The following is a 17,892-nucleotide window of genomic DNA, read 5'->3' on the forward strand; positions in this document are numbered from 1 at the left end:
TTTGTAACATCACTTCCATGTTCTCCTTTTTTTTTTTTCTCTCATTCTGTCACCACCTTGATCCTGACTCTCATCACTTACTATCTCTACTACAACAATAAACCATTAGTTATTCTATATAGCATAAGTCTCTTTCCCACTCCAGTCCATCCTTTGTGCTTTACAGTCAAGTATAAGAAATCCTATTGATTGCCTTCTCAGTAGCTGAGGAAGAGACTGGAGAAAGACTCTGGGAAAATTTGGAACTCAAAATTTTTCTAAAAATGATAATCAAAAAGGGAGAACAAAAAGAATGTAAGCTTCTTGAGAGTGGCAACTGTCTTAATTTTCTATTTATATCTCCAGTATTTGCACCACAGTGTTATGACAGTGTTTCATAAATGCTACATTTGTTTTTTTTTTTTAATAATAATAATGTACAGATCAGACCATTTTACCTTCTCTACTCAAAACTTCGCTAGTTCCCTATCAAATCTAGGATTCAATATAAAATTCTCTCTTTGGCTTTTAAAACCCTCCATAATCTGACTTGTTTTCTTCCCATTCTTCTTACACCTGGAGCCATTTCTTTAATAAGCCACTTAATTTCCCATCTCTGGGCATTTTCACTGGCCATTCCTCATGCCTGGATTTCTTTCTTTCTTCCTATCTGCTCCCCGACTTACTTCAAATTCCAGCCAAAATTTTCTGTAGGAAGCTTTTCTTGATCCCCTTTAGTTCTAGTACTCACCCTCTGTTAATTACTATCAATTTATCCTTTATTTGGGTTTTATGCCTAAATGTTAGCACATTGTTTCCCCCATTACACTGTGAGTTCCTTGAAAGTTGGGATTATTTTTTGCCTTTCTCCATCTCTCTATATACCTGAAACATAGTAGGAACTTAATAAATGTCTCTTGACTCACTCCCTTGTTTACAGTAAAAGAAAGAGGAGAAGGAAAAATGCCTTTTAAAATTGATATAGGGATCATAGCATTAAGAACTGTAAGGGATCTTTGAGGTTATATAATGCAAACACTTCATTTTACAAAGAACAAAGTCTCAGAGAATTTGAGGAACTTACTAAGATGACTCCAGTATGTAAACGTAATGTCAAAATTTCAACTCAGATCTTCTGACTCTGAATCCCATCTCTTTGATTCAGGAATTGTTTTTAATTTAAGCGTTCTTACATGTAAACAACTAAGATTTGACCAATTTTTCAGATGAAAATCTTTAGGAAGTTACTTTATGAAAAAATGTTTTGTATGTCAGTTTCTTCCTCTTTGAAATGAATGGGTCAGTCTAAGAGGAGGCCAGTTCTAAGCCTTATGTTGACACTTAAGATTGGTACCCACCTGGGAACAAGAGAGCTAGGTGTGCTTGATAAATATTGGGCACATCAATTTTATATCAATATATTATATTTCTTCCTAAGGATCTTTATTAAAAGGGTAGTCATATTTGGGCCTCCCTTACTCCTACTGTCTAAAATGACAAACCATTATTAAGTATCAAACAAAGGCTTTTAAAATTACTTTTAAAATTTCACAAAAATGCACAATATTCTTGTAAAACTGTAAGACTTGTAAGGCTGGTGGCCTTCCTGCCAGCCTTGACATGGTTCCTTCCTAATTAACTAAACATTAAAGCTCATTAATGATGTTAAAGTTAGTGTAAGTAAAAGCTTCTGCCCAGTTGTATTCATCCAAGAGATACTGTGCCATCTTGTAGAAAATTAAAAACAGCTAAACTAAATGCAATTTCTCTCTCTTTAGAGGTGTGGGATTCAATAGGTATTTAACCATTGTGTTGATTTAATTACAAAGAATGCTAGAGGTTGAGGAGCCAGAATACATTGAGCTCAGAATGAACCTGAAAGAACTCTAGGAGTCAGAGTTGTAAGGGGTCTCAGAATAGAGGCTATCAGAATAGAGAGGTCTTAGAATAGGAAATTTCAGTTGGAAGGAAGATCTCACAGTTAAAAGAAGTGTTAGAACAGAATAATGCTAGGGTTGGAAAGAACATAGAATATTAGAACTGAAACAAATCTTGCAACATCAAATGGCAGTTGGAAAAACTTTGGAACAAAGAATGTAGAATAATAGAACTTTGAGAGACCTTGGAAGGTCAAATGTCACAGCTGGACACATACGAAATTTGAGAAACATACCATTTGAGAAACATAACTTTAAATGTTAGTGTTGGGAGGAAAAGGAGTGCTTTGAGGGTAGCCCAGATGAGTAGATAAATCATGGAAGAACATTATCCTTGAGCTTTCCCCTGAGGATAACTCCAAGTCATATTCTGCTCACACCTGAGGTGGCAGGGCCCTAGAAATTATTTCCTGATGTATATAATTTGTACTGAAAGAAATAACAATCATGACTTTTTATTGTGTACCCATTTGTGAGCCTTGGTTGGTGGAGAAGACAAACGTGTTCATTCATTTGTTTATTTTTGTAGAGGCAGTTTAACTGTCAACCTGGCTGGATTCAGGTTTTACTTGTAACCTAGTGAGCATGGGTAATTCCCTTAATATATCAGTCCTCTAGGCAATTTTCCAAGACAAAAGAAGGCAACAAGCATTTACCAAATATTTTCTATATATCAGGAATTGTGTTAAATACCATAAAAAGAAAGACAGATAAAAAGAAAGACAGACTTTGCTAGAGGAAGGGAGTTGCCTAACTCCAAAATCATTTCAATCATATTTTACTGTTCATGACCCCATTTGGAATTTTCTTGGCAGAGAGACTGGAGTGGATTGCCATTTTTTTTTCTCTCCCTCACTTTAGAGATGAGGAAACTGAGGCAAACAGAGGCAGGTTACTTTGCCAGAGTCACACATCTAATAAGTGTCTGATGTCAAATTTGAATTCAGGTCTTCCTTACTTCAAAATGGATGCTTTTTGTATATATATCCTAAAAAAAAACCTTCCCTTTTGCAACTAAAATTATAGGTCTCTACCTTTAATTTTTAGATAAAATCTCTTACCAAACCAATGATAATAATAACAATAGCAACATATTTGTTGTTCGCCAAAACAGTTTGTATTATCTACTTTTATGTAAGTGTTCCCTAAAACTTGAATTCCATTGGAATAACAGTGATTGTCAACTTGATAGTTAGCTATTAATTATCCATAGACTATAGAGAGCAAGAAATTGGTTTCTTAAAATAATTGCCATTTACCTAGCACTTTAAAGTTAACAAAATGCTTTATATAACCTCCTTTAAGCTTCACTTATGTAGATACTGTGCATGATATAATAAGAATTTGAAACTGCTTTTTCATTCATTCTTGGCTTGCATTTAAGAAACAGCAAGGAAGAAAGATAGTATTGAAGATTCACATGAGTGGAAAAAGAGTGAACCAATCATGAACAAAAATAAGAAATATGAAATGGCATACTTAAGATCATAAAAGAACAATAGGAAGTTCTCCAACATAGTGGGTGGATCTTTTAGTGGGGATTTATGGAAGAATCTCAGAATCATTCTCATTAAATCACAAGGTATCTCATCAGCTCAAAGGATTGGCAAATGAATTAGTCCTGCATGAAAATAGGATGATAATATTATTTGGGGGAAATGACACAGTTTTCTCCAACTTCTCCCTGAAATAAAAAAAAAAAAACACATTGTTTTTAATACCAGTATTCTAATGGTGTTATTATATAATTGCAAAGCATAGAAAATTCTATCTTAAAAGAATGAAAAGTGAATATTACTTAGAGGGCATTGGAAAAGTACCTACATTGAGGGAAATAAAAATCATATGTCTCCAGCCTCTTATATTAAAAAAAAAAAACATAGAAAGATGAATTAAGACATTTGATCTTGTCCTGAAAGATCCAATTGCTCAGTAGTAGTGATAAAAAAAAATGTATGTGGATGAATATAGTTCCATAGAATATAAGGGGATGGTTAAAAAAAAAAAACAAGAGAGAAATAAGCATTTATTAAGTGCATTCTATGTATGCTGTATTTTTTTAGAATTTTAGAAATATTATCTAATATTTTAGAATTTTAGAATTTTGACATTTAGATTGTCAATAAGTCAAAAGGTCAGTAGGTTCACAGATGGAGAGAGTATGGTGAATGAAATAACTCTGTCCATGGGTCAGAGAACCTAGTTTCCAAATCTGCCTCTACTATTTACTATCTGTGTGAACGTGGGAAAGTAATTTAACTTCTTTGGCCCTCAGTTTCTTCATCTGTAGAATTAAGTAAGATCCCTTTTAGATAAGATCCCTCACCAATTAACAACAACAACAACAATAAATTTGTTGTCCCCAAAAAACAGTTTGTATCTAAATGCAAATATAAAAAAAATATTGATAAGCTTTTCAAGGTTCAGATTTCAATTCATGTTTTCTCAGCTTGTGTGACTACATAGCATATTGAAAGCTTTTAATTTTGTTATTAAAAAAAACATAGATTACAGAATATTAAGATTGTAGCCATAGGACAGCTCCTTCTCCCCTAGAGAAGGAAGAAGGGATAAGGTGTCAATAAATAGAAATTAGGAGAATAAAGAGTATTGTAAGGCTGGAAAACACTCCCTCTCTGAGCCTCCTTTGAACTATTCATTTATTAAATAAAAAATTTGTAAATTGTTTCATACATAGTATGCACTTGGAAACAAGGAGACCAAAAGCACCACCAAGATGGACAAATGTTCTCTTGGTTTTTTCCAGCTCTTCAAATTACCTATTAAAACTATTCTAGTTTAGAAATACAATATTATCCAAGTCTTCTAGGAATCGTGCTGTACATATTTTCTAAAATATATTTTCTCCAAACTATTGAGAAAATAGTCTGGAAATTTATACTTCTATTCTGTAATCTTGATTGCAAATGCTCAGACCTCATTGTTTAGAATCTGTTTTGAAGATTTTTCTTTTTTCAATTACAAATCTGGCCATTCCCCCAATGAACAGAATCCATGTTCTTACCCTACATTAACAATGGTTCTCTCTTTTAACTGCAGGTCTATGAAAAGGTGGCTTATTTCCTCACCAATTTAGGTAAGCACTCAGTTATTATTGCATTCACAATAAACTGGTGGTGTTGCTATAGTTATTTTTTTTCCTATTACAAGGACATTCTGATTTGATTATTTAACACTGAAGAAATTCACTTGTAGCACTCCTTTAAGCACTGGTCACAGATCCATAGTATCAGCTTTCTTTATTTCCATCAGCAAGGATGTTCAGGACCAGTTTGAGGGTTTTCATAACTTTTCATATCTGCCTAAAGATTAAAAGAGAGATCCAGTGGGAAAGGGGAGTGAGGTGGTAACAAACATTTATAATGGAAGCTCAGCTGAGGTCCCTAAGTGCTTTCCATGACTCATGATCTCTTTAGAAGCATCATGGGTCTTCTTGGTGCCTTTATTTCCATCTTGATCATGTTAGGTCTCATTTTCTTCATCACTAATAGATATCCACATTTGTGAAACAAACACATTGCCCTGAAAACTGTAGATGCTTAAGTGTTGTAGCATCTCATTAATTGAAAGAGCTGAGGCCATGTAGTAGTTTCACTGTTTTTCTTGTTGTTTGCTTGCATTTTGTTTTCTTTCCCATTTTTCTCCCTTTTGATCTGATTTTTCTTGTGTAGCATAATAAGCATTCATAGAAGAATTGCACATGTATTAGATTACTTGCCATCTAAGGTGGGGGGAAGAGGAAAGGAGAAAAAAAATTGGAACATGAGGTTTTGCAAGAGTGAATGTTGAAAATTAGCTATGCACATGTTTTAAAAAGAAAAAGCTTAAAAAAAAAAGCTTTTCTACTTCTAGACTCCATGATCTAGACATGAGTAACAAAATATGTACTTCGAGGGGGTGGGAATAGATGAGAGATCGGAAGAAAGAAAATAGACCTTAAAGGTCTCTCTGACACCTGCATTAATTAGCCCTCGCTCTCACTCTGTCTCTGTCTCTCTCTCTCTTTTCTCCCACATCTCTCTCTTCTCTTCTCTTCTTTTCTCTTCTCTTTTTTTCTTCTCTTCTCTTCTCTTCTCTTTTTTCTTCTCTTCTCTTCTCTTCTTTCTCTCTTTCTCTTTCTCTCTCTCTCTCTTCCTCTCTCTTCCTCCCACACACACATACATAATACTTCTGATAAACTCTTAAAGATTCTAAATTATAAATCAGAGTCCATCTGCATTGACAAAGGGGAAGGGGAGGAAAGAATAAACATTTATCTAGCATCTACTATATAAAAAGGCAGTGCTTGTTAGTGCTTTTCAATTTTTTTTTCATATGATTCTCACAACAATTCTGTGAGATAGGATAGAGATACTGACTCAGTAGATTTGACTTTAGGCCTGGGGAAAGGAAAACTCAAGTTCAATTTAACGTCAGATACTTCTATGACCCTGGGCAAGTGGCTCAATTTTATTTATCTGTTTCCCCAACCATAAAGTGGGAATAATAAAGACATATACTTTGTAGAGTGTTATACAGAAGATATCTGTTAAAAATAAAAAACAAATAAACACACTTGACCTCAGTGCCTGATACATAGTGGATACCTGAGTTGATTTGAGTTACTAGAAAGTTAGCAGTTATCTCAGAGAATTATAGTAAGGATCACAGGAGATAAAATTTGTAAATATTAATTTAAGGAAAAAGTACCTAGCATGGTGCCTGGGATATAGTAGGCACCAGATAAATATTTATATCCCAGAGGTGAAATTAGCTTAGGTTTGAAATGATCAAATTGTGAGTCAGCCAAAACTGGGAAACTCCTTAAACAAAGATTATAATTCTGTATTTTATTTTATGATTCTTGGGGATTCAGGAACTGAACTCTCCCAAAAAACGATTGAACTCGATTTCAAAAACTCCATCCACCCCAAAATGTCCAAAAATAGATAAAACTCCTGCAATAACCATTGTTCCACCCAGTTTTGGTTAACTAACCAAATTGGTTAACTAACAATTTGATCATTCTAGACCTGAGCTAATTTCACCCCGGGTTGGTTTCACCTTTAATAGCTAACAATCAATTCAGGACTTTTTGGTAAATTGAGGGAATTGTTTTGTGGTTTTTTGGATTAAAAACTTTTATTTTGTTTTTTCTTGAAATTAGAAAGGAAAAAGGAAGCAAATCTCTGTTTGATTCAGTTTTCTGAAAGTGTTTTCCTTAGAATATGAGAAGATTTTTGCTCTCTGGCGGAAGGGGCAATCAACTCCACTTTCTTATTCATTTGTCCCACATAATGGATTGTAGAAACTCTTTTGCTTCTGATGAAGCTTTTCCTAACAGGTCAGAATGATTTAATAACCATCGTTTTTCAGTCATTGAGGACAAAGTAATCTCACAATGAAATATTTCTTGATTGATTGGTTAAATATTGTGGACCCAACTTATACCTTCTTTAAAGAATGGTTTATTGGGATGGAAAATGGCATCTACATGGGGAGAAAGAACTAAAGAGATTAAATATGCATCAAAGTATAGCTTTTCACTTTTTGTTTGTTTCTTTCTCATTTTTTTCATTTTTTTGGTCTCATTTTTCTTGCACAACATGAGAAATATGGAAATATGTTTAAAAGAATTGCACATGCTTAACCTATGTCATAGTGCTTGCTGTCTTAAGAGGCAGGTGAGGGAGGGAGAGAGAAATTCAAAACACAAAGTCTTACAAAAAATAATGACTAAAAATTATCTTTACATATATTTGGAAAAATAAAATGCTATTGAGAAAAAATAAAAATAAATAAAATTAATGGTTTACTACTAATCCCACAATGAAAACAAGTCTAGATGTCCTGAGAGAAATTCCTGCTATGGATCAATAGCTTTTTGAGGAGTCTTATGGTGTGGAAGAAGAATTCTTCTGACCAAGAATATAGCTGCTTTACCTTCGCCAATTCATGGGCATCTCCTGATTCCATGAACTATGAAAATCATAGTTCCTAGTGAAATTATCAAATTCTCTTTCCATGATCCTCAGCTGTCTGGCTGCTAGTATCACTGATGCATCCAACTATTCCTTTCCATTGCTTATTTTATATAATTTGTATATCATGTTCTTTGTTTAAAAAAATTGAAAAATAAGAATTCCATCTATTTCAGGGTAGGATGAGTCGGAAAACAAATGTAATCATCAGCCGGCCCTTAAAATCACTGAATCAAAAGTTTAGAGCTAAAATATCTTAAGATAACATCTATCTTCATCAAGTAAGGACAGAGAGTACCAGAAAAGGGAAATCGTTTACTTGCCTAAGGTCACAGGAAGAGTTAGTGACCCAGATATCTATAAAATTCAAGACACTTAACTTCCTAAAAGCACGACACTATTTTTATTTAGATTTTTAAAAGATATTTTACTGGTGCTTGTATGTATACTATACATTTGCAAATGCATATATACATTGTACATGATATATATATATATATATAAACATGTTCATATACATGTGTATGCACACTTATTTACACATGCATTTATCATATATGCATGAATTTATGAGTATGTATGCATTTTATTTGTAAGTTTCATTAATATATTCATAAGTAATAAGTAAAAAGAAATACTTGTTTGTATGTGTGTGTATGTGTGAGCCCAGGTTATCCTGACTCTTAGCTCAGCACTCTATCCACTGTTCCACTTAGCTATCCTGTGAAACCACTAGTAATGAAAATCCAGCTCTGTCTAGAACACTTACTTACAAATTACTATCTTAGAGAATTGCCTGAGCAAGAAATACAAAGAGAAATTCCATTTAAAATAGCTGTTTATAGTATAAAACATTTGGGAGTCTACCTACCAAGGCAAAATCAGGAACTGTATGAACACAAATACAAAACGCTTTCCCCATGAATAAAGTCAGATCTAATCTCTTGGGAAAATATCAAGTGTTCATGGGTAGGCTGAGCTAATATAATAAAAACGACAATACTACCTAAATTAATCTACTTATTCATTATCAACCAATCAAACTCCCAAGAAATTACTTAACAAAACTAGAAAAAAATACCAAAATTTATCTGGAAGAACAAAAGATCAAGAATTTCAAGAGAATTAATGAAACAAAATGCAAATGAAGGTGGCCTAGCTGTACCAGACCTAGAACTATGTTATAAAACAGTGGTCATCAAAACCATTTGGTACTGGCTAAGAAACAGATTAGTTGATCAGTGTTAGGTTCACAAAACAAAACAGTCAATGACTATAGTAATAGACCCAGCTTTTGGGATAAGAACTCACTATTTGACAAAAACTGCTGGGAAAATTGAAAATTATCATGGCAGAAACTAGGCATTGACCCATACCTAACACCCTATATCAAGATAAGATTGAAATGGGTTCATGATTTAGACATAAAGAGTAATATTATAACCAAATTAGAAGAACAAAGGATAGTTTACCTCTCAGATCTGTGAAGAATGAAGGAATTTGTGGCCAAAGAAGAGCTTGAGTACATCATTTAAAATATATATTTTTTTGTTATTTTAAGTTAAAAAGGTTTTTGTACCAATGCAGGCAAGATTATAAGGGAAGCAATAAACTGGGGGAACAGTTTCTATTCAAGAGTTCTGATAAATGCCTCATTTCTAAAATATATAGAGGATTAACTCAAATTTATAAGAATTCAAGCCATTCTCTAATTTATAAGTGGTCAAAGGATATAAATAGGCAATTTTCAGATGAAGAAATTAAAATCATTTCTAGTTATATGAAAAGGTGCTCTAAATCATCATTGGATCAGAGAAATGCAAATTAAGACAACTCTGACCTCTAGAAGAAAAAAAGCTTCTTTTCCTCTAAAATGAGGACCTCAAATACCATACAACCATAGCTCATATGAGTTGGACAAAACTCATAACAAATTTGTAGTTAATGATGTGAAAATAACATAAAGAATAGTTAAGGCATATACAGCTTACCAAAGAGGAAATTTGTTTTGGTGATGTTGTCATTCACTTGTTTTTCAATTGTGTCCTACTCAACCTATTTGGGGTTTTCTTAGCAAGGACACTAGAATTATTTCCTGCTCTAGCTCATTTTACAGATGAGGAAACTGAGAAACAAAGTCAGAGATTAAGTGACTTGTCCATAGCCCCACAGCTAGTAAGTGTCTGAAACATATCTGAACTCAGGAAGATAAATGTTCCTCACTCCAGACCTGACACTCTATCCCTGGGCCATTTAGCTGTCCCCATCTATTACTATAGTGGCCAACAAATGTTGGGTTTTTAAAATTGTTGTACATGGCTTCTTTGAAATAGTAATCTTCATTAACTAAATGTTAATTTTAGTATTATCTTGAAGTACTCTAAATGTCAATGCCCTGGTTGTTCTACCCTAGTTATTAAGTTCTCTTTCACTTCTGCTATCCAATTTAACAAATATTTATTTATTAAATTACTACTATGAGCTCAGTTTACAACAAGAAAGATAAAACAAAATTTAGGTAAAAAGCAGGCCGTAGCCTAAAGGGACTTACAGTCTCATAATAATTAATAGTCTATATTTCTATGATTGGCTGTTCTTCATCTTCCCATAGCATTGATACTTATAGTATTTGATACTATAGGAAAAAAGGAGATTGAAACTTTCCAAAAAAAAAAAAGAGAGAGAATCTGGAAAACATAAAAGACCTTAATTTTTTGTTTAGTTGAAGTTTTGAAAAGGAGAGCAATAGTAGGATGGTAGCCTGGGCTCCTATAAAGGGTAGTAGATAAATATTAAACTATAAAATCATTTTCTGGCTTCATTAATGCTAAAATTTTTTCAGGTAAGAGCCATCAAACTAAGTTAAATGTTATTCTCTTACAGAAAATATAGCAAAAGACCTTTCTGTTCTTCTCTGTAGCCCCTTACATTCTCTTGGCTTTCTTTTGAAGCATCTTGTTTTTATGGTCTATTGACAATTGCTGAAGCAATTTGGGGAACAGGAACATTGAGACCTTCAAGTGTTATCTTCAAATCTTTGAAAGATTATAATATGAAAAAGATTAGAAATGACCAGAGGAGTTTCAAAGGAAACATAAATAAATAGGACAACTTTGAAAGTAACATATTGAATTAAATATATACATATATGTATATGTTTTAAAAGCAAAGACTACATAATAGAAATGTATGGTTTTGTATGTAATCCATGTTTTTTCTTCTTTGCATACAAAAATAAAATTTTAATGCTGTTTTATGTTATTTTTGTTTTTGTTTTTGTAAAAATGCATTTGTAATTATAATAGTACAATTGTAATAATTACAATGTAATAATTGTAAATACAATGTTTATTGTATTTATTAATATTTTATGTTAATAGAGTAAGAATTTTTAAAAAATTAAAAAGATGTGAAAAGTATGAACTACATGGAAAGCCAGTCCTAGAGGCAAGATGATCTGAGTTCCAGACCTCCTTTTGATACATATTAGTTTTGTTACAATGGATAAGTCTTTTAACATCTCGGTAAATTTTCTAATTCTATAAGTTACCAATGAGGTGATAATCAACATGGAGGAATGAGTTTCCATACTAGGAGTTCCCCACATTGATAAAATCACATGTACAGATCAAATAAATAAAAGCAACAGTTATAAGAAAGACATAGATAATAATTAAAATAGTACAGATGTTTTAGGAGATCATCCATCACCTGCCAGGTGGCGGCTGCATGATTGCCCATTGGGGATCTCATCAAAGAAATGCATGCTTCACTTGAGATTTTAACTAAATGACCTCAAAGGCCATTTCTATTTCTGAGATTCATTAAGTATGCTGAAAATTATTTATTTTATTATTTTTTCTCAATAGTCTTTTATTTTTCCAAATACATATATAGTTTTCAACATTTACTTTTATAAGATTTGTTTTGAACTTTTTCCCCCTCCCATCTCATTTCTCCCTCCCCAAGACAGCAAGCAATCTGATATAGTTAAACAAATACAGTCCTTTTAAACATATTTCCATATTTATCATGTCTGCAAGAAAAATCAGGACAAAAGGGAAAAATTATGAGAAAGAAAAAATGAACAAACAAACAAAGGTAAAATTACTATGCTTTCATCTACATTTGGTCTCCATAGTTCTCTCTCTGGATGTGGACAGCATTTTCCATCCCAAGTCTATTTTTAATTGGCCTGAATTACTACATTGCTGAGAAAATCCAAGTCATAGGTGATCTTAACATAATCTGGCTGTTACTGTGTACAATGTTTTCTTGGTTCTGCTCACTTCACTCAGTGTCAGTACATGTAAGCCTTCCCAGAATTTTCTGAGATCAGCCTGCTCATCTTTTTTTTTTTTTAATAAAACACTATTCCATGACATTCATATGCCTTTCCCAAATGAAGTATTCATTAAATTTCCAATTCCTTGCCACTATAAAAATTGCTGCTTCAAAAATCTTTGGGCATGTGTGTCCCTTTTCCCTCTTTTATGATTTCTTTGGGATACATACCTAGTAGTGATACTATTGGATAGAAAGCTATGTGCAGTTTGATAGCCTTCTGGGTATATTTCCAAATTGTTCTCCAAAATGGTTGGATCATTTCACATCTCCACTAACAATGTATTAGTGTCCCAGTTTTCCCATATTTCCTTCAACATTTATTATTATCCTATCATTTTAGTCAATCTGAGAGATGTGAAGTAGTATCATAGTTATTTTAATTTGCATTTCTCTAATCAATAATAATTTAGAGAATTTTTTATGAATGTAAATGGTTTTAATTTCTTCATCTGAAAAGTGCCTGTTTATACATTTTCATCATTGATCAATTTGGGAATGACTTGTATTCTTATAAATTTGATTCTGTTTTCTATATATTTTAGAAATGAGGCTTTTATCAGAAACACAGCTGTAAAAAATTGCCACTTTCTGTTTCCCTTCTGGTCTTGGCTGCATTGATTTTGTTTGTACAAAAAACTTTTTTTTTAATTTAATGTAATCCAAATTATCTATTTCACATTTCACAATGTTCTTTATTTCTTGTTTGGCCATAAATTCCTCCCTTTTCCACAAATCTGACAAGTAGACTATCCCTTGCTCTCCTACTTGTAAATAGTATCACTCGTTATATCTAAATTATAAACCCATTTTGACCTTACCTTAATATAGTGTATGAAATCTCTGTCAATACCTAGTGTCTGCCATACTATTTTCTAGTTTTCCTAGAAAATTTTGTCAAATACTGAGTTCTTATCCCAGATGCCATAGTATTTGGATTTATCATATACTAGATTACTATAGTCATTGATTTTTGTATTTTCTGGACCTAATCTATTCCACTGATCCACTCCTCTATTAGTACCAAATGGTACTAATTTAAGTAAATTTGTCAGTTTTATTATATTAGCTTGGCCTATCCTTGAGCAAGTGATATTTTTCCATGTTTAGAGCTAACTTTGTGTAAAAGGTGTTTTGTAATTATGTTCATATAGTTCTTGCCTTTGTCTTGGCAGAGAGATTCCTACATATTTTATATCATTCAGTTTTTTTATTTGGGATTTCTCTTTCTATTGCTTACTGCTACACATTTTTGGTAACATATAGAAATACTGGTAATTCACGTGTTTTATTTTATACCCTACAACTTTGCTAAAGTTATTAATTGTTTCTAGTAGTTTTTAAGTTGATTCTCCATAATTCACCAAATCTCCCACTATATGTCAACTGAGAATTTTAACACCTGGCATATGTCATGATTGGTACATGTAACCCATCCTCTGATGTTCCTTTTAGAACAGCCTCGAACAGAATTGGAATGGGAAAACAGCTATGCCCTGAAGATGTTCCTATTTCAATTTGTCAACTTAAACAGCTCCATCTTCTACATTGCATTTTTCCTGGGCAGGTGAGTCACCTCCACACATCTGGTGATTCTATGTAGAGCAAAAGTATCTTTCCTCCTTCCATTCCCTATCTCCCCTGTCCTACTCTAAGTGTAAAAAAAATAAGTCTTTTCCTTTATTTTATAGGATATTTGCATTAGGAACAAGCCAATGTTTAGGATTGGGAATTGAACAGTGTTAATGGTGTATATTTCTTTTCATCCTTGTGTGTCTTTTCGTGTCCATCTTTGCAAGCAGGGATTCATTGTATTTGTATAGCAAATAACTTTGTGCATAGGTGAATCTCCAATCTCTCTGATGGATATCTTTCCATTTCCAGATGACTGGAAAAAAAAAAGTGAGACTGGTGACCTTGCACAACTTTTCCTCACTTAAATCTTATTTAGGTGTATTTCATATCTCTGATGTCATGAACGTCTTCTACCACAAAGGACAGACAACAATAACCATAGCAAATACTTAGTATATCACCTGATAAACATAGTGATATGTCTCCAATTGGAAACCTGTCTTGTTATTGCTGTTGCTGCTGTTTTTCTTGTTGTTGTAATAGCTTTACATACGCACACAGTGCTGTCATGAAATGGCTAGTTTCAATGCATTCTGAAGGCCAAAGGTCTATTTGTGAAATCTCAGTAAAGGAGAAATCTGGGAACTGTACAGTTCTGTATCATTTGGTCATTTTCTTAACCACTTGTGGGCCAAGGCTTTGTTTAGGGCTGTGTTCAGGGCAACCATTCAGATATCTGCATGAAGCCTAAATGAAACCATCTCTGCTCTCAAATAGCATCTACTGTGATTAATGCCTTAGTTTTGAGTTAGTTCCTTGAAAGTAGAGATTATTCCTTTTTTTTTTTTTTTTTTGTATTTCATATTCCTAGAGCCTTCAGAGATCAATGAATGTTTGTTGATTGATTGATTCAAATAAAGTCAAAACAAGATATTTGGAAACTGGTTTTTGCAATAACTCTTTTTTTTTAAAATTTTACCTTTTTTGAATTCCCAGTGAATTCTAATGAATTGAAATTTTTCTTTTTATAGGTTTTCAGGACGTCCAGGAAAATATAATAAACTTTTTGACCGATGGAGATTGGAAGAGGTGAGCATCTGAGGATGACATAGTTGGCTAACATGAGAAAAGAGAATTGCAGGGTTATAAATGAGGGAATAATGTAGTGCATAAAAAAAAAATACTGAACTTCGGATTCAAGATACCTATGGCTGAATCCCAGTTTGGATGGTTCCCAGCTAGTTGCTAGCTATACTAATTTAGTTAATCTTGCCTAGCTTCAGTTTCCTCAATGATAAAGCTGATCATAATGTTTGTGCTAATTATCTTATAAGGGCTTTGGGAGGAAAGGCTTCATACTCAACCCTTGTCACTTGTACCTTTAAAGATCTTGAGCAAGATATTGAATCTCCATGAGCCTAGATCTCCTCATTTATAAAATAAAAGGGTTGTTCTACTTGACTTCTCAGGTCTGGTTCCAAAGATCTGATTCTGTGATTCTGTCTTAAATCTCCATATAAATGTGAATTTTTATTATAGATGATGCTAACAGCTAGACCTTCTGGCATTTGTTCATCATAATATCCCTTGGAGAAAAATAGAATCCAGGAAGTAAAGTGTCCTTCACAAATGGATCTCTAGCCTCCAGAGGTCATAGTTTAGAAGGGACCTCAGAGTGCATTGAAACTGGCCAATTCATGACAGCAAAGGAGAAAAACTGAATCTTCTGTCTCCCAGAAGTGAGTGATTTGCTCCTAATCATGCAGATATTAAGAATTAGAATCAGGATTTGAATGTAAGTTCCAAGACTCCAAATTCCATACTTTTTCCTCTCTATCACATTGACTATAATGTTAGAATCAAGAACAGTTTAGAGATTTCCTAGGAGTTGGCAAATTAAACTAATGCAAACTCAAGAAAGGTCCTTGTCATTCAAGAAACAACTTCCTTTAAATGTAGTCCCTGAGTGAGAGCTATACTTCTAATACCATTCCATGGATCTACTGAAAATAAACAGCTATTTTTCCTGGTGGATATTAACAAAGTGCAACAGGTTTTTCTAGATATTTTCATCTGATATAATTAACCTCTCCCTAATGGAAATGCTCTATTACAAGCTTCCAGAACTAAAGAAAAAAACAGTTACCTGAAGCCACTTAGGTGAGACCTGGTTTTATGCAGGTGTCCCAGAATCCTTCAGAAACTAACCACAATTCTCAGGGAGAGTTTGCCACAACCAATCGCCTCAATTCCTCAGAGATGAACCAACCCCAAGCACATTTCACTGTGATTTTGCTGCAAGACTCCAAAATGATTCCATAGTTTCAAAGCTGAGGAAAGGGACTAAGAAATTATCTGTCTAATAATCTAGTCATTCTCTAGAAAAGGAAACTGAATGGTGTACAAAGTAATAGCAAAGTTGTGGATGATCAGCTGTGAATGACTTTGCCATTCTCAGCAATACAATGATCCAAAACTACTCTGATGGTCGGTCTTAAGATGACAAATGTTATCCATACACAGAAAAAAAAAAAAAAAAAAAACTGATTGGATCTGAATACAGATTGAAACTCATTTTTAAAAAAACTTTATTTTTCTTGAGATTTTTTTGGTTTGTTTAGTTGGTTGTGTTTTTTGTTTATTTGTTTGTTTTTGTTTTTTTTGTTTGTTTGTTTGTTTGTTTTTGGTGGAGCTGGGGAGATCTATGTTTTCCTTTACAAGATGACTTTTACGGAAATGTTTTGCATCACTTCCCTGGTTCCTTATCATTGGAGAGATAGGAGAGACTCTACAACTATTAAAATGGAAATATTAAAAATGGTTTTACATGAAACTGAGAAAAATAAAAACATAAAAGAAAAAAGAGAGAAACAAAAACAGAAAAAGAGAAAGAAAAAAAGAAAAAATCCAGGTTACTGAAATGGCTTGTCCAAAACCACATAACTAGAAAGTAGCTCACCTGGAATTAGAATCCAGACCTTTTGAACACAAATATTTAATAGTTAATGCTGTGGATAGGCCAAGAAAAATCTTGCCTGGAAGATTAACCATCTAACATCCACCCAGTTATAGTGGAAGGGAAGTCCATGATTTCTATCTACCAGGAGTGAGGAGGGGCCAGATTGGGAACTTTGCGGATAAAGACAGATACCTACAGGTTCATTTTGCTAATACCTTGAAAAGCAACATACTCACCATTAGGATAAAGTTGTATATAAAAGCCTTAAAACTATTATAAAATCACACCAAGTTATTTGAAAGTAATAGGAAGCCATAGAGAAGCACAGCAAGGATTAGGTTTTATTCTATAATGAGAAAAATATGATTGGGAACATGTCATGTTGGGGAAAGAACCAGATTCAGGGTTAGGAAACCCTGAGTTTGCATTATCTGATATATACTAGCTGTGACATGGGCGACTCTCTAAGATTAAAAGCTGTGGAGCAGCTGAATAACTCAGTGAATTAGAGCCCTCATCCTGAAGCCAGGAGGACCAGAGTTGAAATCCAGCCTCAGATACATGGCAAGTCACTTAAGTCCAATTGCCTCACAAAGAAAAAAAAAATCTAAGATGCAAAACAATTAGTGATCTTCATTGATAAAAGGTTCTCCTTCATAGGGGAAATTAAATCATAGTTCCAGTCCAATCTAATGAGACAAATCTGTATTAGATTATTTGGTATAAAGCAAATAGAATTAAGCACTAAGCATAATTAATACTCTAAGAAATAAGGTCATTTATTATTATTAGTTATTGTTGTTCAATCTCTTCAAGACTCCATTTGGAGTTTTCTTGGCAAAGAAGTGATTTGTCATTGGAGTGGCTTGCCATTTTCTTCTCTAGTCTATTTTAACCTGAGAAAACTGAAATAAACAGGTATAAGTGACTTGCACAGGGTCACACAGTAAGTGTCTAAAGTAAAATTTGAACTTTGGTCTTCTTGACTCCACACCTGATACAGCTACATCACTTAGCTGCCTGTCCTGGGATCTAAGGTAGAATTGTGAATAATAATTATTTGTTAGCAATTATTCGGTCAATTATTTTTATCAATGTGATTTGCCAAGCAGAATGT

General features: G+C 33.3%; 1 protein-coding gene across 6 annotated transcripts in view; it reads left to right on the forward strand.

The window, feature by feature from the left end:
- Nucleotides 1–17,892, forward strand: part of ANO3 (anoctamin 3) — a 555,530-nt gene that overhangs the window by 506,725 nt on the left and 30,913 nt on the right. For all 6 annotated transcript variants that reach the window (XM_074275261.1, XM_074275262.1, XM_074275266.1 and 3 more), the window contains 3 exons: nt 4,977–5,013; nt 13,697–13,808; nt 14,848–14,905. In XM_074275261.1, the coding sequence (XP_074131362.1) occupies nt 4,977–5,013; nt 13,697–13,808; nt 14,848–14,905 (207 nt within the window). The remainder of the gene's footprint in view (nt 1–4,976; nt 5,014–13,696; nt 13,809–14,847; nt 14,906–17,892) is intronic.

Source organism: Sminthopsis crassicaudata, chromosome 6 (genome assembly GCF_048593235.1).
Source record: "Sminthopsis crassicaudata isolate SCR6 chromosome 6, ASM4859323v1, whole genome shotgun sequence".
Lineage (NCBI taxonomy): Eukaryota > Metazoa > Chordata > Mammalia > Dasyuromorphia > Dasyuridae > Sminthopsis > Sminthopsis crassicaudata.